The sequence below is a fragment of the Rattus rattus genome, chromosome 9 (genome assembly GCF_011064425.1).
Source record: "Rattus rattus isolate New Zealand chromosome 9, Rrattus_CSIRO_v1, whole genome shotgun sequence".
In the NCBI taxonomy this organism is placed as follows: Eukaryota; Metazoa; Chordata; class Mammalia; order Rodentia; family Muridae; genus Rattus; species Rattus rattus.
The window spans coordinates 68,835,301-68,860,658 of NC_046162.1; the positions used below are offsets into that span (position 1 = coordinate 68,835,301).

Consider the following 25,358-nt stretch of genomic DNA (forward strand, 5'->3'; position numbering starts at 1 on the left):
GGAGCACAGGCTGGCAGGGAGGGGCCTGGACGGGCCAGAGGGGCGCCGGTGGCCAGCTGGGGCGGGCCGGGGCGGGGCGGAGGCGACCGGCGGTGGCGAGCTCCATCACAGTCCGCTGGTGAGCCCGGAGAGCGGGAGGCGCGCCTTTGCGCAGCCTGGGACACAGCCCTGCCGCGGGGGCGCGGGCCGGGCGCGGGGCGGGCGGCATCCAGGCCGCGCCACCTGCACTGGTCCTGCGCGCCCGGCTCCGGTGCCTGCCGAGCTCGCAGCCAGCGTGCCAGCTCGCGGGGGCTGGCGCTGGGACGAGCACCGCGCGGGAGACTGTCGCGGGCTTTGGGCGTGGGTGAAGCGCCCCTTCCCCGGTGAGTGGCGGCCGAGGGCTGGCGGCGAGTGGGGGGCGCCAACTTCGTAGGCAACTTAAGGGGCTCCAGCGTCGCGCGGGCAAGGACGGTGGAGACAGACGCGGGACACCCGAGACAGTCCGGTCAGCTCGGGCGTTAGAGGTCTCAGGGGGACCGCGACCCTCGAGAGTCGGACTGGTGTTGTGGACCTGGGCTCAGAAAAGGCGAAGAGAGACAGGCTGGGGAGACAGACTGGCCGCGGGCGCGAGGGAAGGACGCGGGCGGAGAGCCCAAGGCGTTTGTCCCTAGGGTCGCGGAGCCTTCTTCCCTTCGCCTGGAGCGGTGGCCGGGCCAGGCTGGGCACGCAGGAGTCTGGATTGCCTGGTCCAACTGTTGCAGGTAGAAGCCGCTGGGGCAAGGAATCGGGCAGGGGCCAAGAGCCAGAGCCGAGGCTGGGTTTGACCAGAGCGCGGCGAGTTGGAAAGGACACAGAGCTCCGAGAGCAAAAAACGGAGCTATAGCAGTTGGCGAGCTGGTCCCTGCTGGGTACCTGCTGCGCTCACCTGCCTTCCACCGACCCCCTCCCTCATTGGGGTGAGTCTCCCCAGGCCCTCCGCTTCCCACTCTTTTTCTTCCCCTTCCCCGGTAGCTCCGAACACCCCATCCCTTGACCTCTGACAATCAGTGGGTTTCTGTGGTGACAGGATTTCCCCAGACGCTGCCCCCAACGTCTTGGTTCCCCTCAGCTCTGCGTGCTCCAAAAGAAGGGTGGTAGGAAAAGGCCACGGGAGAGCCTGCGCTCCGGTGCCCTGGGCCCTGGAAGCACCAGTTGGCAGCTGTGGTCTCTTGGGGCTTCAACCAGGACCCCCGACGGCTGAGAGGAGAAGCCCAAGCCTTTGGCTGCGGAAGGCTTTTTGTGCTTGGCCTAGGTGAGCAGGGGGAGCTCCAACTATCAAAAATGAAGGCACCTAGCAGGCTGCAAATCTCCCAAGGGCTGGTTTGGCGACTCTTCAAAGGTCCTGCTGGGCGACAGGCAGAAATTCCCGCTGAGTCGAACAGTGACCCCATTTGCTCACTCTGTTTCCCAGCCCTCCCTTCCCAATGAGACATCTGGTACAGCACCCTCAGTCTTCAGATGGTGGCCCAGTCCTAGCCCCATAAGCAAACCCCGACCCCGGCCACAAGAAAATCCGGAGAAGACGCCATGCTTTCTGAGCAGGTCTAGTGTCTGCCTCTGAGCTAGTTTCTAAACTTGTTAAGAATAAGAACATATAAGGGACAGGTTGGCAAGAAAGTGGCCGCCTGGGGGTTCATTCTGGAAGACCACCTGGGTTGGGTCCTGTCCCACAGGCCCACCTTCCAGGTTAACTCTGCTATCCCCTGCCCAAGGGCTTGAGATCCAGACCTAACTTGGGGCAGTGGGATGAAGGACTAGAGCTGGGACTGGGGTTGTGGGGAGAGTTCAGGGGAAAGTGGCCAGGTTGGGGGCGCAGAGTGCGTGGTGCTCAATTTGGCCGCCAGGAGGCGTGGCGCGGGTCCCCGTGCCCGGAGTCACCGCCACTGCCGCCGCATCGCAAGTGTCCTTGAGCGGCGAGTGATGGTGGCTCTTCGGTGCTCGCGCCCCCTCCTCCCGCAGGGGCAGCCGGATGCCACGTTCCCTATGCATTATTTATCGCCGGCCTAAAAATACCCCGAACTTCACAGCCCCAGAGTAAGATTCCTACATGGGGAGGGGGCGGGGCGCCCCGGGGGGCTGAGAGGGATCAGCCGGGAGGGGGCAGGTAGTATTGGAAAAGGCAGAACTCCGTGTCCAATGTGGACGACAGAGGGTCTATGCCTTTCTAGGCGTCCGAGGTGTTAGCCGGGCAGAGAAGGAAAGAGACAAGGATTAGAGGAGGGTCATCACGGTGAGGGTCCCTCACTGGCAAGAATCATCAGCCTAGCTTGATGGTACTAGCTTTGGTATCGGGGCTTCTGGGCCTTGGGAGTGGGGGCGCCATTAATGTCCCAGGTTAGTGAGTGTGTATGTGTATTCACGGCCTTGTCAAGGAGCCTGCGTGTGACTGGGGGTTGGTGGAAGCAGAAGAAAAGGTCCCTCAACATGTGGGATTGATAGAACCTTTCAAGGGCTGCAGAATGTCCTAAACGACTGGTCACTGCCAACCTCTCCCCTGTACGAGGGGCCAGGTGTTCAGCAAACATTCCTTTAAAGTCCCGTTGGGAGAGAGTGTCATCAGAGATACACAAAAGCCCAATAGTGGTGGGGGCCTGAGGAGGATCAGCTCCAAGCTCCACATCCTGCAGGAAAGAGCAGTGGGAACCAAACTCTTTTTTTTCCTGGGGGTCCAGTGCGGATGAATCAAAATTAGGTGTGAAAACCTATAGAAGAGGGACTCAGGTTGTACTCTGACAGACAATAGACTTTTATTAGGAAGAGTTTTCTCTTCCAGGAGGAACGGGCAGGAACAAAGGCACGATAAGGACAGCTTACCACTCGAATAGCAGGGGTGAGTATCCAAGGAGAAGACAGGAGTTGGGTTAACTAGTTGAACATTGGTATTCCATTGGTGGGTACCAGAGAGCTCTCCCACTTGACCCTTGTCACAGGGACCAGGCAAAAGTTGTAGCAGTTAGGAGGCAGGAAGCAGATGGGAAGGAGAGGTTGGGGGCCAGGGACATGGGATGGGAAGTATGCCATCTTGTCACACGGCTTTGTAAGCTTGGGGACCTGCTGGCTTTCAACCTGCCTCAACTTTCCCCTCTCTGTAGCCTTAATCCAGGAGGGTATTTTCACAGTGGAGGGAAGCTGGTGAAAAATCAGCCTCCCTTCTGAGTTGGGAGAGCACGGTGAGCCCTTCTCCCAGACTCTCATTGTCTGGAAGAAAGAAAACAGGACACTCATGTGTGGTTTTAAAATTCCAGGTACCGGGGGTTGGGGATTTAGCTCAGTGGTAGAGCGTTTGCCTAGCAAGCGCAAGGCCCTGGGTTTCATCCCCAGCTCCGAAAAAAAGAAAAGAAAAAGAGTTTAAAATTCCAGGTACTGACATTAATAAAAGAGAAAAGACCCAGGTGTGATGTGCCCATGTCTTTAATCTCAGAGCTTGGGATGCAGAGGCAGCCAGATCTCTGTGGGTTCTGGCCTGCGTAGTAAATGCAGACCAGCAGAAGCTACCTACTTGCCTCAAAATAAATAAATAAATTAATTAAATGGAAAAAGAAATGGATAAAATTCAAATCAAATCATGTTTATTTGTTTATTGGTTTTGGTTTTGGTTTTATTTTCGTTTTGTGGCAGGGTTTCTCTGTGTGGCCCTGCCTGCCCCGGAATTCTCTCTTCATAGACGAGGCTTGTCTCAAACTCAGAGACCCTCCTGCCTCTGCCTCCTGAGTGCTGGGAATTAAAGGCATGCACTACCATGCCTGGCTTAATAGCAGAGTTTAATTCAACCCATCCCCAAAATACTATTTTACTATGTAGTGACTATGAAAATATTAGTGAGTAGAGTTGGGAAGCTGGCTCAGTGGAGAAAGACTTTTCCAAATAAACATGAGGACCAGTGTTTGGATCCCCAGAGCTCACATAAATGCTGGACGGGCATTGTAGCTTGCCTGAATTCCATTGCTCTGGGTTCAAAGGAAAGACAGCCTTATTGAATAAGGTGGGGTGTAAGGCAGGCTGACTTCTGATGCCTCAGACCTCTACATGTACACACACGCACACACACACACACACACACACACACACACACACGCACAGCGCACAGCCCACACATACACATACTCGTGCGCACATGTGCTCACACACATGTACACGCACATTCGTACATAAGCACGCAAACACACACGAATATTATTGAGGTAGCTTACATACTTTTACATACTTTTCACACCATCTCCGATATCCAGCGTGCCTGTGTGTTGACCACATACCTCACTTTAGCGACAAGCCTACTGGATGCACACACACAGGCCTTCAAGGGAGCAGTGAGAAAGACAGTGCCCGTCGATGCCATGCTTGGAAATTGTACAGTCCTCACCGCATGACTTAAGATCTCATCCTGGACCCAATTATGCCTCCAAGCTGCCATTCACAGACACGGGGAGATCTCACAGGTTTTAGTAAATCTATGGCATTCTTTCCCCGGCCACCAATCCCTCCTTAGCCTGAACTTCTACCACCTTCGAGCTCAAAGCCCTGACGAGTTAAAATTCATCTCACCTGTCAGTGATAACGATAACACTGCCTGCTCTTACCAGCTCCTTGTACCTGTGTGAACAAGTGCTAGACCCTTAGCTAGGAGAAGGCATGCTGGGAGGGGGGTTAGGGATGCCAGGGTCTGAAGGAAACAGAAGTAAGATTAGAGAGAGGAGGTGGGAGCAGCTTATGACAGTCTGCTGGTTCTGCAGCTCCTCCTTGGAGTCCCTGGGATTAGGGACCATGTCTCCCTTGTGTTACATCTTACCATCCAGCAACTCACTCCATAGGAAGGGGGTCTGTCACATGTGTACCGCGTCACAATTCATAACTGGAAAGTTCCCTTTTGGGGTCCCCTTCAGAGCTGTCTTTTCAGCCAAGAGAAGAGGTTTCATTCATGCACACTCCCTATGGACCCCTTAGAGAGAACTGGAGACTCTGGAGGGAATCCTCTGAGGAGTGTCCCGTGAGAAATTAGACTTGGATCAAAAGGGAGAGAGGTTGCAGCAGTCTGCAGAGCAGAGGAAAGAAAGGCTTGGAAGAAGCCAGGGCTGCTCTGAGGGTTTCCAAACTCCAGCCCTGGAGAGCGCCAAGTGCCTCCTGGGTAGGACGATTGGGTTTAATCTGTACCTCTGTGGCAAAGGTGTGCAAATTTCCTGCTGGGGGCTGGAGTGCCAGGCCCACTCCGATCCTCCTTCAGCTCTCCCTGTTTAGTTTTGTTGGGGGTGGGAAGACGATGGAGAGGGTGGTCATGAGCTGCACCGGCAGGTGCCCAGGAATCATGTTTCTCTCGCCTGCTTGGCTCTTGGTCTTGATCCAGAATGAATCTGTGTAGCCCTTAGGTTAGGTGTGAAAAAGATTCTACACACCGCCATTGGGATGGAAAACAGTGGACACAAGCTCAGGGCTTCTGGTGTCCTGAACCCAAGCGAGTTGTCCTTGGCCACCACCCTGCTGGCTGAGGGGAAAGTGGCAAAGACATGCAAGCTCTGGAGGGAGGATCTGCCAGGCAGAGCCACACAGCTGAGAGCCAGGGGCTGTCCGTGGGGAGCAGGACAGGAGTCATCCTGAGGAGGGAAAGATGCGGGAGTGCTGAGGGGCTACCTTTCTTCATCTGGCAAAGGGACTGTCACCTACAGGGTAAAATTTGCTAATGGCAGCGAACAGCTGGATCTCTTGTTTTGGAAGTTCAGAAAGGTGCAAAGCAACTTCTCAGAAATCACACAGCTGAGGCTGGAGAGGAGGCGCAGGGGTTGCAGAGGACGATGGTTTCATTCCCAGTACCCATGTCCGGCAGCTCACAACTACCTGTAACTACAGCTCCCGGGGATCTGATTCCCTCCTCCCGGACTCCGCAGCTACCCACACACATATGCACAGACCCCTGCTCGCGTGTGCACACACACACACATACACACACACATACATGCACACGCACACACACATGCACACACATGCACGCACGCATGCACACACACATACATGCACATGCACACACACGCACACACACACACGCGTGCACACACACACACACGCACACACACGCACACACACATGCACACACATCTTCACATTGATTTGGAAAGAAATCTTTTTGCTTTAGAGATTGCACAGCTAGTAAGTGGTGCACATGATTCGAACTCAGCCCCATCCACCTCAGCTATGAGCACTGCTCCTGAACAACACACTAACATTTCCATGTCTTTGCTAGAGTGGAACCCAGATAACCAGATTTGGTGGCTGTGACCTTTCTAATCCTTCATAGATAAGGGTGACAAGCCTTGTCCTGGCTTCCGCTCTCCCCAGTTCTTGCCTCCCAAGGTGCCCTGAGGATGCTCAGCTAACCTGTCTTCTTTTTCCTTGTCTGTCTGTGTCTGTCTGTCTCTGCCTCTCCTATATAGGGAGGTTCTCTCTTCTCTGTCCTCTGGCTGTGTGTTCTCTAGCCCTTCCCTTCTTCTGTTTGTCCATCTACCTCTCTCTGTGCCTGCTCTGATTTCTCTGCAGGACCCTCCAGTGGACATGGGTGGGGCCCTAGGGCCCGCCCTGCTGCTCACTTCACTCCTTGGTGCTTGGGCAAGGCTGGGCACAGGGCAGGGAGAACAGGCCGTGACTGTGGCGGTGGTGTTTGGCAGCTCTGGGCCACTGCAGACCCAGGCCCGGACTCATCTTACCTCCCAGAACTTCCTGGACCTGCCTCTGGAGATCCAGCCACTCACCGTAGGGGTCAACAATACCAACCCCAGCAGCATCCTCACCCAAATCTGCGGGCTTCTCGGTGCCGCCCGTGTCCACGGCATCGTCTTCGAGGACAACGTGGACACCGAGGCCGTGGCCCAGCTACTGGACTTCGTCTCCTCCCAGACCCACGTGCCCATCCTCAGCATCAGCGGAGGCTCTGCTGTGGTCCTCACCCCCAAGGTGCCTGTCTAAATTCTCATCTCTTCCTCCCTGAGTCCACAGCTAGACTGGAGCTCGGGTGCAGGACTGAGTTTGGATTAGGGAGCAGCTTAGGTCTTTGGGAGCTGGAACTGGCTGGGACTGAGGATGTGACCATGGAAGGGAAAGATACGGTGGGGAGGATGTTCCCTGGTTACAGAGTATCGATTTGTGTCTGGATGAGGTGGGCAGATGGTCTTCAGTAGTACCGGCAAAGTTTTCTCCACTGCTTCTCCCTCCCACTGTCAGTGGTCAGGTCTCAGACCCTTTGGACACTGAGAACTCACCTGCAGGGGATGGCACTACAGGGCTAGGTCTCTGCTCCAAGCTGGGGAAGACAGACACCTTGATCTCCTGGGGACAAAGCTCCCCACATAGATTCATATGCAATTCCAACTGACCGGTGTTTTGAAGGAAAACAGATGCCCCCAGGGAAGGAGTATCACCCGGCCTATTTGGACAGGGTGTTGTCCAGATACGATTTTTTAAAATTATTTTATTTATTTACATTCCAGTCATTGCACTTCTCTTGGTCCCTCCTCCCACAGTTCCTCATCCCATTCCTTCTCCTCCTTGCCTCTGAGAGGGTGCTCCCCACTCACCAGGTCTCCCCCTTTCCTGGGGCCTCAAGTCTCTCAAAGACCACTGAGGCAGACCTCTGTTATATATGTTCCATATATATTCTCTGCACATATATGTACGGACCTCGGATTGGCCTGTGTACGCTCCTCCTTGTTGGTGGCTCAGTCGCTGGGAGCTCCCTGGCGATCCGGGTTGGTTGAGACTGCTGCTGGTCTCCCATGGGGTTGCTCTCCAAATAATGATTTTTTTTTTAAACAAATGATGTCTGCTCTGAGACCCGAGGCTAAGGGGGAATTGGGAACAGTATAGGGATCTGCTGGGAGCTTTTGATGACAGAGAGAAGCCTGGAGAAGGAGGTGGGTCTCACCACTTAGGAAGCATTTAGCTTTATTCTAAGTAAGGGCAGTCATGGGAGGAGGTGAGGGAGACGACTGGTTTGATTCGCTTCTATTTCATTGCCACTCCATCACAGAGAAAATTGCGAATATACAGAAAAAGTATAAAGGTTCACCACCTATCTTCCATCCACCTTCGGCTCATCCCCCCTGAACCCCCACCCCCACTCTCACCCCTGCCCATTTCTGCCTCTGCTGTGGTAAACTGAAGCAAATGTCCAGACAGTTTATTATCCCACCCATAAATATTTCAGTGTGTACCTCCAGCAGACCAGAAAGCTTAGAAAAATAAAACCACCATACATTATCACATCTAAAACAAATAACGAAAATTCCTCAGCCTCCTCAAACATCCAGCCAGGGCCCACATCTCCCCACCACCTCATAAATGTCATACATGTTTACTTTTAAGTCTGGTTTTGCTTCAAACGGGAGCCAAGTGAGGTTCACGCATGGTGGCCCGTGGCTGTGGCTTTAAAGTCTCCATCGTCAATCTGCCGCCTGGGCTACAGGCTGGAACTTACTGTGTAGACCACGTTGGTCTTGAACTTATGGAGACCCTCTCGTTTCTGCTTTCCAAGTGCCGCGATTACAGGCCTGTGCCACCATGTGCCCTCCCCCCACTTGCTTCTCCGGTTCTCTTTTAATTGAAATACGTCTCCTGAAGAAATGGGGTTTGGAGCCTACAGTTTCCCTTTTTAAAAATAAGATTGGGTAACAGCGAGGAGGCATCTTGGGAGCATCTATAGTGGCCCCAAAGAGACCTTAGGAAGAGGAATCTGCTCACCGAAGCTGGCAGTGCCAGGACTTTGGGGTGGTAGAGTCGGTGTGAAGGAGCAACTTTCTCACTCCGGAGGCTCTGGGCAGGTGCTTTCTTGTTATTTCAGGGCCGGGCTGGGCCTCCACATCCAGGACTTTGTTTCTCCATGGTGCTTGCGGAGAGCCTTGAACCTCTGGCTGTAATTCCAAGACTCAGCTTCAGTTGGTCTGGGCCGCGTTTCTCAAATTCGCGGGTTCATAGGCAGATTTCAGGAGTTACCCCGAAATTCTAATGGATGCCTTAGGGGTTGGGGTGCGGCCAGGGCAGGGAATCCCCGGGACACTGAAGCCCCTCCTACTCTTAAGGTTTCCGGAGAGAGCAGGGGAAGGTAGTGGGAGCAGGGGAGGGAGCAGGAGGAGGCTCGTTCTGCCCCGCCCCCTACTGAGGCCTCACCCCGCCCCCAGGAGCCAGGCTCCGCCTTCCTACAGCTGGGCGTGTCCCTGGAGCAGCAGCTGCAGGTGCTGTTCAAGGTGCTGGAGGAATACGACTGGAGCGCGTTCGCGGTCATCACCAGCCTGCACCCGGGCCACGCGCTCTTCCTCGAAGGCGTGCGAGCCGTCGCCGACGCCAGCTACCTGAGCTGGCGGCTGCTGGACGTGCTCACGCTGGAGCTGGGCCCGGGTGGGCCACGAGCGCGCACTCAGCGCCTGCTGCGCCAGGTCGACGCGCCAGTGCTGGTGGCTTACTGCTCCCGTGAAGAGGCCGAGGTGCTCTTCGCTGAGGCTGCACAGGCTGGCCTGGTGGGACCCGGGCACGTGTGGTTGGTACCTAACCTGGCGCTGGGAAGCACCGACGCACCCCCTGCAGCTTTCCCGGTGGGCCTCATCAGTGTGGTCACCGAGAGTTGGCGCCTTAGTCTACGCCAGAAGGTTCGCGACGGTGTGGCCATTCTGGCCCTCGGTGCCCACAGCTACCGACGCCAGTACGGTACCCTGCCAGCCCCGGCTGGGGACTGCCGAAGCCACCCGGGACCCGTCAGCCCTGCTAGGGAGGCCTTCTACAGGTGAGCACCTCCCAGTCATGTGGGCCACTTCAGGGGACTTGAATGGCAGTGAGCTTGGGTTCCCTGGTCTCATTTCCATTCACTACCACTAGCATTATGTCTGGGGTCAAGTTCCTTCAGGTCTCTGTGTCTTAGAATCCTTTATCTGAAGAAACAGCGGGTTTTAGGGTATGGAAAGGCCAGTGAGGTCAACACAGGGAGCCTTTAAAGTAATTACCACACAAATGCCCTATGATGGTGGTGCTAGGGGGTGTCCTAGTCAGAGTCATATCCTGGGGTCTTGGGATACCCTGGCATCTCTCCACCTCCCCTCCCCAGGCATCTGCTGAATGTCACCTGGGAGGGCCGAGACTTCTCTTTCAGCCCTGGTGGGTACCTGGTTCGGCCCACCATGGTTGTGATCGCCCTCAACCGGCACCGCCTCTGGGAGATGGTGAGGAGTGGGTGAGCCCAGGGGCCCTCTGTCCTCTGTTTCTTAGTATTTCCCCCTCAGCTGAGCAGAGTTCCTCTGTCCACGACTCAGCTGAAATGTCCTTTACTGGGAAACCTCTGAGCCCCTCCTCCTCCCCTGCTCCCAAAATACCCTGCTTTCTTTGCACTACTGAACTTAAGCGCTTCTGTCACCTAGTCCTGGCCCTGGAGGAGTGACCCACATCAGTGCCAGCCAGCTGGACATGTAAATAAGTAGTGCTTGAGTACAGGTGTATGTGAAATAGTGTGGGGGTGGGGGCCAGTTACTCATGCCTGTAATCCTAGTACTCCGGGGCAGAGGCAGGAGGATTGCTTCAAATCCAAGTCCAGCTTGATCTATTTGATCTACATAGGGAGTGTCAGGCCCGCAGGGCACGTGGCAAGATCCTGTTTTGTGTCCTAATAAAACAACAGAACAAAACAAAAGAAACCACAACACAACCGCATACAGTAAGAGAGAAGAGAGAAAGACAAAAATCTCTTTGCTTTCTAATGAGGGAACTAGGGAAGGCATTACTAAAGACTGGATGTCCAATTGGACTTTCGAGGATTGAGTAGGCACCTGGTAGGAAGGGGTGCTAATCTGGTGCAGACCAAAGGCTGTTAAATGATGTGGTTAAAGAGGCATGAAAATATGGGGAAATGCTGGACCTGAATGTTGGTGGAGGATTGTCCTGACTGGCAGAGGAGGTCACGGGGTGGGGGATGGGGGGTGGGGAGTGGGGGGTGAGCACTGTGAGACAGTCTGAGCTTTAGGAAGGTGTTTTGGACCAGAAGCAATGTGGTGACAGCCTTGGAGATCACAAGGCTAGGGCCTGGAGGAGGATGTGGGAAGCCTGCCCTTGTGTCCAGGTTCGATCCTTGGCCTGTATTTCTGTCCTCCAAATGCCTTTGCCCCAAGACTCCCTAATCTGTCTGCCCTGGGTATCTTAGGGTTCTTGGCCTCAGCAGATGGTCCCCAGAAGCCCTGTCTAGAGAGTAGCGGGTGGGTAGCAATACTTCAGGTTCTGGCTGAGGCTGGCCGTCCTCTGCAGGTGGGACGGTGGGACCATGGAGTCCTGTACATGAAGTATCCAGTATGGCCTCGCTACAGCACTTCTCTGCAGCCTGTGGTGGACAGCCGGCACCTGACAGTGGCCACACTGGAAGAAAGGCCCTTTGTCATTGTGGAGAGCCCTGACCCTGGCACAGGTGGCTGTGTTCCCAACACCGTGCCCTGCCGTAGACAGAGCAACCACACCTTCAGGTCTGGTGTGAGCTGGGTGCTGTCATGGGGGATGGGGGGGATGATGGGGGGACGGTCAGCTGCTGCACATGTGTCTCCTGATCTGGTGGGGGAGGGGGGTTCACCAACGCCAGGCAGGGAGGACCAGGTGGGGTTGAGGACTCTGAAGGGCTCTGACTCCTGGTGGTGGCTACAGCAGCGGGGATCTAACCCCCTACACCAAGCTCTGTTGTAAGGGCTTCTGCATCGACATCCTCAAAAAGCTGGCCAAGGTGGTCAAGTTCTCCTACGACTTGTACCTGGTGACCAACGGCAAACACGGCAAGAGGGTTCGTGGTGTGTGGAACGGCATGATCGGGGAGGTATGTCCAACCCGCGTTCAACCAGATTCAACCGGGGCCGCCCTGCTTGCTGCCGGATTCTGAACTTCCCTTAGCCAATGGGGTCATGCAACCGGGCTGAGAGCTCTGCAGGGATGAGCTCCTGGGAACTGTGCTCTGAGAACCCAGGGAGGGAGTAGCCAGTTCCACTTGACGGGTGCTGGGTGTACTCCTTGGATGGGGATTAGGGAGAATGCAGAAGTCTGTGGGGGACCTCTTTGATGCCCTTCTGCCCTCTAGGTATACTACAAGCGGGCAGACATGGCCATCGGCTCCCTCACCATCAATGAGGAGCGCTCTGAGATTATAGATTTCTCTGTGCCTTTTGTGGAGACCGGCATCAGTGTTATGGTATCAAGGAGCAACGGCACCGTCTCCCCCTCGGCTTTTCTGGGTGAGGTTTGGGTGGCCAGAGAAGGCTCTGGGCACAAGGGTCCAGGGGTGCGTGGGGCGGGGCTATGCAGCGTGGGGCGGGGCTATGTAGGGAAAGGCGGAGTTTCAGGGTGGACCCTCAGAGCCAAGCATGTTAACCATGAGAGTCTTGGAGGGTGGTAGGAGGCGAGTAAAGGGGAACTGGGAGGAGTGATGTTAATGTTAGTGGGTACTAAGCGAGGTCAGGTGAGAAGAATCCAACAGACAGGCCAGCGGAGCCACTGGGAGGGATGTGCGGACAGATTGGTAGGCTTGGCTACTGACGGCGCAGGGGGTTGGACCACGGACCAGGGATGAATCAGGCAGGGATCTCGAGGGAAGTGCTAATGGTTTTCTTACTCGATTAGGAACCCTGCATTTTGGGGGTCGGCCCCATGCGTCAGGCCCCCAAGCCAGGTTCAGGGTAGGAGTGTACAACTATGTTCCTTCCCTTTCCAGAGAGACCTATGGGAGGTCAGGTGGGGCTTGCAGTGTGAAGTGGCTCAGAGAGCTAGCGGTGGGGACAGGTTCTGGGAAGCTGGGAATGGGATGAGAGCTAGCTAAGTCAGTGAGACCCCAATTCTGCCTCCTGGGTGGCTTTAAGAAAGACACAGAGAGAGCTAAGAGTGGTGTCACACACCTTTAATCCCAGCATTTGGGAGGCAGGGGCAGGAGGATCTCTGAGTCCAAGACCAGATGGGTTTACACAGTGATAGAGAATTCCATGGCCCCCTCCCCCACACAGAGGCACAGAACCTCTCTGAGTGGATTCTCCAGCCACAGGACAGAGAGCCTCCTCCACCCCCACTTCCTAGGATGACCTTTCCAGTAAAGGAGCAAGGGCTCCAGACAGCAACTGGTTCTTAATCCATCTGGAGCCAGGTCTGGAGCTTCATCTCCCATGTTAGCAGAACCTGCAGTAAGACCTGACCTCAGAGCCTCACCCTCCAGGAAGGGATCAGACTCCTCCCTGGTAACAGGCCCTGCCGGGGATGTAGGAGCTATGGGGAGTTACAGTGGAGTGATGTGTGTTCTCAGGGCAGAAGACGGGGGAAGCCTTGAACCCTGTACACTGCCCTCCCTAGGCTCTTTGGGGGGTTCTGCTGCTCTGAGGGTCAGGGACCTCTGGCCCCACCTACAGGGCTGCCAGGCCCCTGCTCTGCACGCGTCTCCAGTAGTTGCTTCTTGGTACTGTTGGAACGGGGTGGAGCCCAGATCTCTAATCCACTTGCTTTGGTCCCCAGAACCCTACAGCCCCGCCGTGTGGGTGATGATGTTCGTGATGTGTCTCACGGTGGTTGCCATCACTGTCTTCATGTTCGAGTACTTCAGCCCTGTCAGCTACAACCAGAACCTCACCAAGGGCAAGAGTAAGTTGTCTCGTGGGCCTGGGCGGAGGGACGGGGTGGGCCGGCCGGTGATGAAGTTCCCACCAGGCTCTGAGCCCTTTCATAGTGGGCCAGGAAAGCTCCAACACCCACCCTCTCACCCCCCCAGAACCTGGTGGACCATCTTTCACCATTGGCAAGTCCGTGTGGTTGCTGTGGGCTCTGGTCTTCAACAACTCTGTTCCCATCGAGAACCCCCGGGGCACCACCAGCAAGATCATGGTCCTGGTGTGGGCCTTCTTCGCTGTCATCTTCCTCGCTAGCTACACGGCCAATCTGGCGGCCTTCATGATCCAGGAGCAATACATCGACACTGTGTCGGGCCTTAGTGACAAGAAGGTTCCTGGGCCACAGCCAGGTGGAGGGTGGGGGCACACCAAGGGTGGGGACAGACCTTGGAAGGGCAGACACAGGACAAGCAGAGTCTGGGGAATTTGAATCAAGGCTGGAGTGGGAAGAATTTGGGGGTCTAGGGAGAAGGATCCATGATGACTGGCTCAGGTCCAGAGACTGAGGGGCCTTGGCTAAGTCTGTCTCTGGCCTCTGAGTTTCCATTTGTAAAAGACAGGAGAGGCCTGGGCTGTGTCTAAGGCTGGGCAGGTCAGACTTGGGGCTGGCTGGGGCTCTGGTACTCGGGGGAGCTGGACGAAGAGGGTAGGAGTGGCTTGCTCTCTGCCTATAGTTTCAGCGGCCTCAAGACCAATACCCACCCTTCCGTTTTGGCACGGTACCTAACGGCAGCACAGAGAGGAACATCCGTAGCAACTACCGTGACATGCACACCCACATGGTCAAGTTCAACCAGCGCTCGGTGGAGGACGCTCTCACAAGCCTGAAGATGGGGTGGGTCCCCAGCCCTGCACCCTCCTCCACCTCTGACTCCGTGTCTCTCCGGGAGGCACCCTTAGGCATCCCTTCCTTAGAGACCCGGGGTGGGGACAGTGGAGCTGGCATGTCTTGCGGGACTCCTGGGGAGGGATGAGGAAGTCTTGAGGCGGAGTAGATTTGGAAGGGATAGTGGATATTTACCACGTGACCCGGAAGTTTGAGGTACTGACTAAAAACTTTGCAGACTTTTAAGAGCAAAAGGGGATGAGCGGAGGGACTGCATATTCTAGGGCAGAGAGTCTCCTATCCTTTCTGAGGAATGAGGAAGGGGTCCTTGCAAAGGCACCTCCCCAGTGGTGGCTGCAGGCTCCAGGACTGGGAGCCTTGTCCAGGCCCTTCCCCTCGTCTATATGGGTCCTCAGCCCTGAGGGCTCTGCATGTCTCTAGGAAGCTGGACGCCTTCATCTATGATGCTGCTGTGCTCAACTACATGGCAGGCAAGGACGAAGGCTGCAAGCTGGTCACCATTGGGTCTGGCAAAGTCTTTGCCACCACTGGCTATGGCATTGCCATGCAGAAAGACTCCCACTGGAAGCGGGCCATAGACCTGGCACTCCTGCAGCTTCTCGGGGATGGTGAGTACCATCAGTTCTAGGGTCCAGGGTGGACCACAGCTCTGTGGCTATTGGCATCCCTGCTGTCATTTCGGTGTGCGAAGAGCCTCTGCAGGGAACGGTCTCTGGGAGTGAGGTTGGGGCAGTTGAGGTGCAGGTATGAGGAAAAACTCAAGACCTAAGGAAGGGATGACCTGCAAGAGGAGCAAGGACCAGAGCTGGAAGCAAGGAAGGCAAGAAAGACTCAAGTTGCCTGGGGGGGGGGGGTTCTGAGTGCCTGAGCATCCCCCAAGAACCTTCTCATGCTCTTTTCTAGATGATCTCTTCACTTCTGTCATCTCGAGACTACCCAGGTTAGGGCCAAACATCTGTCTACTCCCAAGCTGGAGGCAGGCTAGCCTTGGCAGCAGGGCTCACTGGTTGGAATGGCCGGCCAGCCTAGCCTGCGCTAAACCCAGGGAAAGCTCTCACCTCTCAGAAGCAACAAATTGTTGTCTGAGCTCAGTGGACACCTGTAATTCTATGTCTCATGGGACGGGGACACAGAGATCTTGAGTTTGAGGCCAATCTGAACTACAAATCAAGAGCCTGTCTCAAATAGAACAAAACACTCCCTGTGCCTTGGAGCTGCAGAGATGGCTCAGTGCTGAGAGCATGTCCTGCCCTTACAGAGAGCCTGAGTTTGGATCCCAGCACCCACACCAGGGAGTTCACAGTGACAGTAACTCCAGCTTTAGAGGGATTGGATACATCTGGCCTTTGTGAGTGCCGGTCCTCAAGGATACCCACACATAGGCAAACATATACATACACACAATTAAAAACAAATCCCAGCTCTCCCAACCTTAAACACAACAGACTGTCCATACCATAAGTTCAGTATAATAAGGAGAGCAAGCAAAAGTGCCTGGGGCCCTAGCTCCGGCAGGCTGGTCTGTAGTAAAGAGTAAATGATGCTAGTGTGACCAGGGGAGCGAACGCTACGATGTATCCAACTGACAAGCCTTGACTGTCAGGCAGCCGGGTGGGCGGGGAAGGCAGGCGGGGTTCCAGCACTTGGGAGGCGAAGGCAGGAAGATCAGTAGCTCAAGCTTAGCCTTGCCTACTGGCGAGCTAGCCTGAGTTACATTAAACCCTGCCTCAAAAGAAATAGAACGGGCAACAGGCTGGAGAGATGGCTCAGCAGTTAAGAGCATTGGCTGCTCTTCCAGAGGTCCTGAGTTCAATTCCCAGCAACCACATGGTGGCTCACAACCATCTGTAATGGGATCTGATGCCCTCTCTGGTGTGTCTGAGGACAGCTACAGTGTATTCATATACAATAAATAAATAGTATTAAAGAAAAAACAAACAAAATAACAACAAAACCAAGACTTTACTGGGCATGTAAAGGGGGTAAGGCTTTAGTCTTGCAGCTAGCTTCTCTCTGCTTTTTCTTCTTGCTTACTGATTGTCCCTGTCCTGCCTCTGCTGGACTTCTCTAGGAAACAAGGATGCATCACTGTCCTCTATCCAGGCTTCGGGCAAGTGTTGGTAGGGTGGGTTAAAGGAGGCATTCCTGAGTCTTGTGTGTACTCTGCCAGGAGAGACGCAGAAACTGGAGACAGTGTGGCTCTCAGGGATCTGCCAGAACGAGAAGAACGAGGTGATGAGCAGCAAGCTGGACATTGACAACATGGCGGGGGTCTTCTACATGCTGTTGGTGGCCATGGGACTGGCCCTTCTGGTCTTTGCCTGGGAGCACCTGGTCTACTGGAAACTTCGACACTCGGTGCCCAACTCATCCCAGCTGGACTTCCTGCTGGCTTTCAGCAGGGTAGGTGCCTGCCTCTCCGGGTATAGGTCTCAGTGTTAGGCAACCCAGCTGGCTGTTTTACATCGTTTAGATGTAAAACAGATCTTGGGAAAAGGCGTGGTCTGCCAACGTGGTGGGGCTTTGAATCCTCCCTGCCATTTGCCAGAAAGTGTTAGAACAAGCGAACCAGATACCTCATTCATCTGTCCAACAGCACGTTGCCTGACACACAGGGAGCACACAGTTGGGACTTTAAAAAGCTGTTGCTTAGAACAAGGCCTGGAACAGTGGTGGCTGGTCCCTGAGAAGATGGCTCAGCTCACGGCCTGTCTTCCTTTATTGATTAGGGCATCTACAGCTGCTTCAACGGGGTACAGAGCCTTCCCAGCCCCGCGCGGCCGCCCAGCCCGGATCTCACCGCAGACTCAGCCCAGGCCAATGTGCTGAAGATGCTGCAGGCGGCCCGAGACATGGTGAACACCGCGGACGTGAGCAGCTCTTTGGACCGCGCCACTCGCACCATCGAGAACTGGGGCAACAACCGCCGCGTGCCTGCTCCCACCGCCTCCGGCCCGCGGTCCTCCACCCCGGGTCCTCCGGGACAACCGAGCCCCAGCGGCCGGGGGCCTCCTGGTGGGGGCCGCACCCCGCTAGCGCGCAGGGCCCCGCAGCCTCCGGCTCGCCCCGCGATGTGCGGGCCACCTTTGCCCGATGTGTCCCGACCATCCTGCAGGCACGCTTCGGACGCGCGGTGGCCGGTGCGAGTCGGGCATCAGGGACCGCACGTCTCGGCCTCCGAGCGGCGCGCGCTCCCGGAGCGCTCTCTGTTGCCCGCGCACTGCCACTACAGTTCCTTCCCTCGAGCGGAGAGGTCCGGGCGCCCCTACCTCCCGTTATTCCCGGAGCCCCCGGAGCCCGACGACCTGCCTCTGCTCGGGCCGGAACAGCTGGCTCGGCGGGAAGCAATGCTGCGCGCGGCCTGGGCCCGGGGCCCGCGCCCTCGCCACGCTTCCTTGCCCAGCTCGGTGGCAGAAGCTTTCACTCGATCCAACCCTCTGCCTGCCAGGTGTACCGGTCACGCCTGTGCCTGCCCGTGCCCCCAAAGCCGGCCATCCTGCAGGCACTTGGCACAGGCACAGTCGCTGAGGCTGCCGACCTACTGGGAGGCCTGTGTGGAGGGCGTACCAGCAGGGGTGGCCACCTGGCAGCCCAGACAGCACGTCTGCCTGCACGCCCATACCCGCCTGCCGTTCTGTTGGGGGACTGTCTGCCGTCACCCTCCACCCTGTACCAGCCACAGCCCCTGGCTCATTGGAACCTGGGAGCCTCCAGCACACAGAGTCAGGACCCTGGGGCTAGGCACAGGCTACAGGGACAGTGGGGTGCTGGAAGAGGTCAGCAGGGAAGCCTGTGGGACACAAGGTTTTCCAAGGTCCTGCACCTGGAGGCGGGTCTCCAGCCTGGAATCAGAAGTGTGAGGTACTGGCAGCTCTGGTTCCTGCTGGACTGGATTCTGTGGCCGGCCTTGGCCAGGTTTGGGGGACAGGCCAGCTTGGGCTCCTCTGGCTTCTATTTTGAAATCCTGGCCATGGGACCCCAGTGAAAAGGATATCTTCCAGGCCCAGCTTTTGACCTTAGCAGCTTAGGTCCTGGTGTGGGCTGGGATCTTGTTCATCACATGACCTCTTGCAGTCACAGGGAGTAAAAATGTGTCCCTGTCCTGTTGTCAGCTAGTTCCTAGTTGTGGTTGCTGTGGCCTTGGGTTGGGGACACAGAAATTGGAAATCGAGGTTGGGGTGGGGCCATCCCACTTCTTTGCGCCAATAGGCTGGGGTTTCTTTTCATAGGAGCATTGGAACATTAAAGCAACGTTTTACAGCGCAGTTGGCCCCAGCTGCCTCATTCTGCATCCTGGAGAGTGCACAGTCCAGCCTCGGGTGTGTTCTGGCCTGGGGCATCTGAGTACAGCATGTGGACAACTCCATCTGGGGAAGTCTTAGGTCCAAGGGTGTCCAAAAGGGAGGTGGGAATAGGCCAGGCTGGGGGAGGGGCTCTGAGCAGTGGAAACTATTTGGTATTCGGGGCCAGTTCCAGGTATTCTGTGACAAATGTGCTCAGTATGGGGGCTCCAGGAGTGAAGGATTGAATTCAACACTCAGTCTTCTTGAAAAGAGAGGATCTTGCTGGGGACAGTGGCTGTCTGACAGGCTAGGAGATGCCACTGGGAGTCCGACAATGTCAGTGATAGCCTGTCTGGGGCCTGGTTTGGGGAGTCTGGTCTGGGGCCTGGCCCATGGACTCTAGAAGCTGGGCACAGGTACCATCCTGGGTCAGGCGTGGTTCAACTTCACTGTGCCCAAACCTCTCAGGCGTGACAATCTGCACACCCATCGTGCTCCATCCTCCCTCTGGGATTCTCAGGGGACTACCATTCACTGTCACGTATATCACTGATTCTGGGGACCTCTGTAAGGGTGACCTTTTCATTCTTTCAAGTTTTCTCATCAGCAACTAAATCTGTTCTCCAACAATGACTGTGAAACAAGCGAGTCTGGTCACCATTCCAACTATGGTAAGCATTACATATGGATCCAGTCAGATTCATCCCTGTGCTGCTAAGGAAGGAAGGCTGGGGTCCTGCTGTCCTCTGTAGGTTAGGTGAGGGGGAGACCAGCAGACATTTTCTTTCATGCGACAGAGAGGGAGGCAAAGTCAGGGGAGGGGAGTGCTGGGCACAGTGACCCCTGAAGCTGAACCAGTGTCCTCTGCAGTAGCTTGTGTTACCTCTTTGGGCTCCAATAGCCACCATGCTTGGGTGGGAGCCATGAGAACTGGACCTTTTCAGTTTTGTTTTAGGGGGAAAAAAAGGCAAGGCCAGATACATTTCCATTTATGGCCAGAGTGTGATTGCCCTAAGAATGGGGGCCTCCCTCTACTGTGGTTGTGTTCACTGTCTCTTGCTGCTCCCAAGATGGGGTCAGGCAACAGGTGTAGATCCCGAGTCTGGGCAAGCATAGACGACAGTGCCCTCTCTGGAAGGGCACTGGACCCGGACATAGCAGCGACAGGGTTAACTGATGGGGCACCAGCTTCTGAACCTGAGTTCTTGTTTTTCCCACACCCCGTGTGCTGCTGGGGTGAGGCAGGGAGAAGGTTGCAGCAGGTGAAACCGGGAGGGCATGGGAGGCTTTAGACTGCTCCTCTCGCAGCCCAAGATCATTAATAACCAAGAACTAACTGTTAAGATAATTAAGAATCAAGTGCGGAACTAAGCCTGCTGTTGGCTGGCTGAGCCTGCTGTCGGATGGCTGGGCTCAGGTGGCAGCAGCCGGCTTCTTTTCTAGGAATGTATGAAGGGGCGAGAGGTGCAAGGACAGACGCCTTAGCCTGCGGGTCAGGGTAGAAGTGCCCCTGGCTCTCCTGTCCCTCTAAGAGGAGGTGGGGAGCCTGGAGGGGGAGGAGAAGGGTGAGGTCATAGAAGGGAAAGCATCTAACACGGCCTTAACAACCCCCACCCCCAATGCTGTTTTATTCCCCCTTTGATGCGACATGGGAAAAGCAAGGCCCTGCCACTTGTCTCACAGTGGGGCATGCTTACGGTCTGACCCAGTTCCCTCCCGTGGCTGCCCTAGTTGCTTCCCTCCATTTGTCTTTAGTCAAAGGCTTCATATGCACAACAGCATCGCCCAGAGAGCCAGTGCTCACAAAGGGAGTGGGGGTGGGGGGACATGGCATCTCTAGCCATGACCCTCCAGCTTTACTTACCTTGCTCTTTGCAAGGGGAGGGCGGCCCTCAAGCTTCCCGTGAGATTAGGGATCCATAGCAAATGCTTCTCTTTCCCAAGCCTCCTAGATTTGGGTGGCTCCAGGCCCAGACGGGCAGCAGCCACAGGATTACCACTTCTTTAGGAGGTGATAAAGCTAAGCAGAATCCGGGAGCCTCAACCCGAGTCCTGTGAGACCCTGGGTTACTAGTAGTCATGGCTAGCAAATGACAAAGGAGACGACCGTGGGTAATAGCAGCTTTATTAAGGACTTTGGTGCTGGGATAAGCTCAGTCCTTTAGTCTCCATGACCTATGATGTGGAGGGCCTCACAAGGGGGTTACAGATGCTTGCTGCTCAGAGGCCACAGGGTATGGGGGTTGACAGTTTGGTCCTCACCATGTACCCAGCACTGCGCCAGGCATGCAGCAGGCTTGCCTCCACCTGGCTATCCAGTCAGCTTCCCAGCAGCCCCTGCACTTTACTTGCTTGGCACTTTACCCCTCAGACAGACGGCAGCCTTCTTCTGCCCCTGGGTCTGGAGCCACTGGCTACTTCTCTTCAGCCAGAGCCCCGAGAGACAGCCACTGCCTGTTGCTGAGGCTGCTCTTGGCCCCGTGTGGTGAGGACAGCTGTGTGGCTTTGGGCCTGGCCTGGTGCCCACTGCCACTTTTTACCACTGTGCAGTGCCTCACAGCCTGTCACCTGCCATCTGCCCCATCTACCAGCCTCAGGTGGGGCACAGCCAGAGCTCCTGGCACTGTGCTGACGCTCAGCTGGGCCTGGTGCCCTGTGGAGAACCATTATTCCCACCTTGACCTGCCCTGCCCTGCCCTCGGGATGGGTCCAGAGACTGCAGATAGACAGCAGTGACAACTGCTGAGTTTGAGGCTCAGAGCTGAGGCAAGGCTGGGTGGGCTCCTTGCTGTCCCCTGGATCACCGACCCCAGGGCCTCTCTGCAAACAGATACGGTGACCTAGCCAGTATCACCTTACCCAGGTGATATGTAAGTACTTAGTGTGCTTGATGCCTGTTTCTCTGTGTGTGTGTGTGGGGGGGGCCACAAATGTCACCCAGAAATGCTAAGCCCTCTGAGTCCTCTCCTCTTGTGCCCAACTCTCCTGGCTACTGGTGACAGAGGCCTGGTGTGACAAGACCTCATATGACTTCTAGCAGACCAGACTATAGGTGGAGATGAAGGAACAGAGAAACCAGACGGTGGGAAGGGTCAGCCTGGCATCAGTGATGTGGTCAGCCGGTCCCTCCTCCTGCCTAGGCTGGGGCTTCCCTAACTTAACCTGGGGGGTGGGGAACGCAGCAGCCACAGTGTGACACTCCGGACTGCCACATAAATCAACTCGGGCTTTATGATGCTAATAAATTTTCCACCAAAATTCAGTCTGGAGCCCGGGGGTGGGGGTAAGGTGTGTGTGTGTTGCAGTAGGAAGATGTAATTTGCTTTGTCCTTAAGCGAGAGGGAGAAGGGTAAGTACAGATGTTTTAATTGAGTTCTCTGCGAACAGCCTGAGACGGGGGCGGCACAGCATGGATGATGACGGGCAGCCGTTCCTTACCCCTGGGCCTGCTACTGTATTGCTGTCCTTACTTGGCCCACTGTAGGTCTGGGTCTCCTGGGAAGATGCTGCACTGGCAGACCGGTGTAGGGACGTCTGCCCGTCTTCCACGTGGCTGGAACTACTGATGTGGGGACAGCAGTGAGAGGCTGCTGCCCGGCCCACCCTGACCTGGAGATGCTCAGAGGCAGGGATGCTGGGGCCAGGGGCGGCAGCGGATCCCACATCCTTGGCAGGTTCTGCACAGCCCCTTGGATTCTGGGACATTCAAGAACACAGCAGAGCTCAGGCGTTGAATATGGCGGGACAGAAGGGAAGAGGTGTCTGGCGAAAGTTCCCTCACTAGGGTGGAGCAAGGCACTGAGATCAGGGGTGTGGGGGCATGGGTCTGAGACCCATCACCCCGGAGGCAGTCTGTCCAGGACAGGTGGGACTGGGCCCAGGGTTGGAGCAAGTCAGGGTCAGGACGGATCCCTGGTGCTCAAAGGAGAAGGCACATGGAAAATGCAGTTCTCTCAGTCTCTCATCATTCCAAGGCGTTGGGCCTCGTGGGTGCACATGTGACTCAGCAGGAGGCAGCTGGGAGCCTGGCCTCCTTCCACGGTAGCCACTGGAGGGTGGAGGGTACTGGGTGGAGCTCCAGGGTAGCTGGAGGGTGTGGCCACTGAGCACCCGTGACCAGGCTCCTAAGGGGTCACCACCTTAGTGTTGCAATGTAGCATGGGAGCAAGCTGGGCCGCATAACACCAGCCCGACCTTTTGCAGAGGGTCACTCTGTGCTCTCCCCGTTCTAAGTCCAGGGCGGTGGTCAACCACTGTGGGTGTGGGTGAGGCGATGAGGGCAGCTTCTCAAGTGGTACCCTGTATTTCAGGGGGCCCCTGGGTTCCCAGGGAGAAGCCAGGGGACATAGGGCCCCTTTCAGGGCCCCAAGTAGAGGGCTTTAAAGCCCGTGGAAGGATGCTTCACCTGTCTGCTGTGCCAGAGCTGGCACCCACAGAAGAAGCTCTTACAGCTCTTGCCTAGGGACCCGGTGCCAATTAGCACTTCCTGTCCTTGTCACTAGAGCTGGCCAGGCCTCCCATAGGGGGGAAAAACAACGTAGCAACTGTCAGGATTGGCAGGAAAGAGGCCCTGCCCTTCAGAAGCAGGCCAGGTTAGGAGAGCCAGGGCCTGGGATTTGCCTTTGAAGAGGCAGCAGCTGCTAGTGGACGGTGGAGGACGCTGGAGGGGGACGGGGTCTGGTATACACGGCAGCAGGGCCAGCACTGCCTCCTCCACTGCAGAGGAGGGAACCGGCCTCCAGTGGCGGGAGTGGAGGAATGTGTGTAACAACCATGTTCCCACGCAGGAGGGCTGTCCTGCAGGGTGGCGTCCTGGGTGGGGAGAGGACAGCAGCTAGAGATGCAGACGGCCTCCTCTGAGAGTCCCAGCCTAGCACACTCACGCTCACGTAGACCTGGGTGGCGGCTAAATCCTGCTTTGATGCAGGGAGGCTGGAGCTGGGCTGTCTCTGCCTCCTGTTGTCAGACGCATCTGCTGTCATAGCTGGGTCTCCTTGAGGACGATGTAGGCTGTGACAAAGAAGAAGCAGGAGAAAGCCCATAGCAGCACAAAGGCCACCCAGAAGGTGTGGCGGAACGGGGACCTATGCTTGTTGATGGTTCCGGAGCCGAAAGTCAGCTGGGTGTCCTTGCGGCAGAGGAACACCAGGAAGGCGGGGATGACATACTGGATGCCAGTGCCCGCGTAGGCTCCTGTAATGGCCACCAGAGACTCCAGGTCATGCGTGCAGAAGGCCACCAGAATGGGGGGCACCAGGGTGATCGTGGGGAACACCACGCGGTCTACCACCCATGGGTAGGTGCCACCTTCACGGTGGAAGAGTGTCTTCCAGTTGTTGCGCAGGGTCACCGCGATGATGGGGAAGTTGGTGCTGATGGTGAACACGGGGAAGAGGCCCAGAAAGAACCGGACAGCTGCAAGGCCCACGACGTCACACCTGGCAAAGTTGAGGGTGTACATGTCCATGAGGCTGTCGCCACGGAAGCAGAAGATGGCTGTGAAGGAGAGGAGTCCATAGAAGGCCAGGATCAATGCGTAGTCCAGGAACAGCAGCCGCGTGATGTGGCGCTTGGAGGAGATGGGGGTGATGAGGGATGGCAGGGAGTGCTGGCACATGAAAGAGTAGACACACACCCCGAACAGGTTCTGGACGCCCAAGAAGTTGGCGAGGGGCGGGTGCCCCTCTCCTTGTCCTTTCCCGATGCGCACGAGGGCCAGCACGATCATGATGGCGAAGGCTGCAAGACAAGGAGGGTCGCTGAGAATGAATGGCCTCGCCGGCTCAGTCTGCCCCGCATCCCCCAGACCATGCAGGGCTGCTGAGCCCTGAATCCCTTACCCCATGCATGGCTGCTGAGCCCTGCATCCCTCACACTGTGCAGGGCAGCTGAGCCTGAGTATCTTAGGTACAACATCCTGTTCTCCCCGATCTTCCCAGAAGCAGGGCCTGGGTGTGACCCAGACAAAGGAGATGCTGGGGTGACAGCCCCCAGTGAGGAGCTACCAGCTTCCCCTTATCTTCAAGGTCCCTCTCGGGGGCTCTGTCAGCTTCCTGTCAGAGGCGGACCTGCCTGGCACTCACTCCTTCTCTCTTCTTTGGTTTAAAGGTTCTGGGCCTGCAGGGCCGAGTGTGAGATGTGGGGAGCTGAGGGTTACAGGCACAGCACACGTGGGAGGAGGCACCTCCTAGGCACAAACCCCCTGCTGCATGTGGGTAAGAGGGCAGGGATGCGGGCAGCTGTGTGCAGGGCTGGGTGACCAGGGTCTGCAGTAGGGAGGATGTGGTGAGGGGGTCACTCCAGGGAAGAAAGGGCACCTGAGGGCGACTGAGGCTGGCAGCAAACGGCATGTGGCTCTGCTCTTCGGGGCTTGGGGACATGGTTAGAGGACAGGGAGTTTGCTGTGGAAGGGCATCTGTGACCTTATCTGTTTAGGACAATCAAGATCTGTAGACAGAGCTGACTCTACCTGGTAGCCTCTTGGGGGAGCTCCTCTTGAGCCCTCACCCGACTCCCTAAAGAAGCCAGAGTCCATCACCCATGCTTCAGCACAATGGACAGGGTCCCTGCCAG

General features: G+C 56.2%; 2 protein-coding genes across 2 annotated transcripts in view; one reads left to right on the forward strand and one right to left on the reverse strand.

Annotated features, from left to right (window-relative positions):
• The first annotated feature begins 914 nt into the window (after positions 1-914).
• Positions 915-18,767, forward strand: Grin2c (glutamate ionotropic receptor NMDA type subunit 2C). The gene is made up of 14 exons (XM_032912903.1): positions 915-935; positions 1,046-1,270; positions 6,438-6,954; positions 9,174-9,772; positions 10,091-10,205; positions 11,278-11,489; positions 11,665-11,830; positions 12,089-12,242; positions 13,504-13,629; positions 13,757-13,986; positions 14,330-14,490; positions 14,923-15,110; positions 16,673-16,905; positions 17,232-18,767. The coding sequence occupies exons 3-14, from the start codon at positions 6,556-6,558 to the stop codon at positions 18,360-18,362; spliced, it is 3,714 nt and encodes a 1,237-aa protein (XP_032768794.1). The 5' UTR covers positions 915-935; positions 1,046-1,270; positions 6,438-6,555; the 3' UTR covers positions 18,363-18,767.
• Positions 18,768-22,868: 4,101 nt separating this feature from the next.
• The window catches only part of Tmem104 (transmembrane protein 104), a 56,567-nt gene continuing 54,077 nt past the window's right edge, over positions 22,869-25,358 (reverse strand). Inside the window, exon 10 of the mRNA XM_032913351.1 lies at positions 22,869-24,524. Coding sequence (XP_032769242.1) covers positions 23,764-24,524 — 761 coding nt within the window. The 3' untranslated portion in view covers positions 22,869-23,763. The remainder of the gene's footprint in view (positions 24,525-25,358) is intronic.

Excerpts from the sequence above, each read along its gene's own strand:
- Grin2c (XM_032912903.1), top strand. The coding sequence starts at position 6,556 with ATGGGTGGGGCCCTAGGGCCCGCCCTGCTGCTCACTTCACTCCTTGGT. Across the intron at positions 6,955-9,173 it reads CTGTGGTCCTCACCCCCAAG|GAGCCAGGCTCCGCCTTCCT; the intron begins GTGCCTGTCTAA and ends CCCCGCCCCCAG. Across the intron at positions 16,906-17,231 it reads TCCTGCTGGCTTTCAGCAGG|GGCATCTACAGCTGCTTCAA; the intron begins GTAGGTGCCTGC and ends TTTATTGATTAG.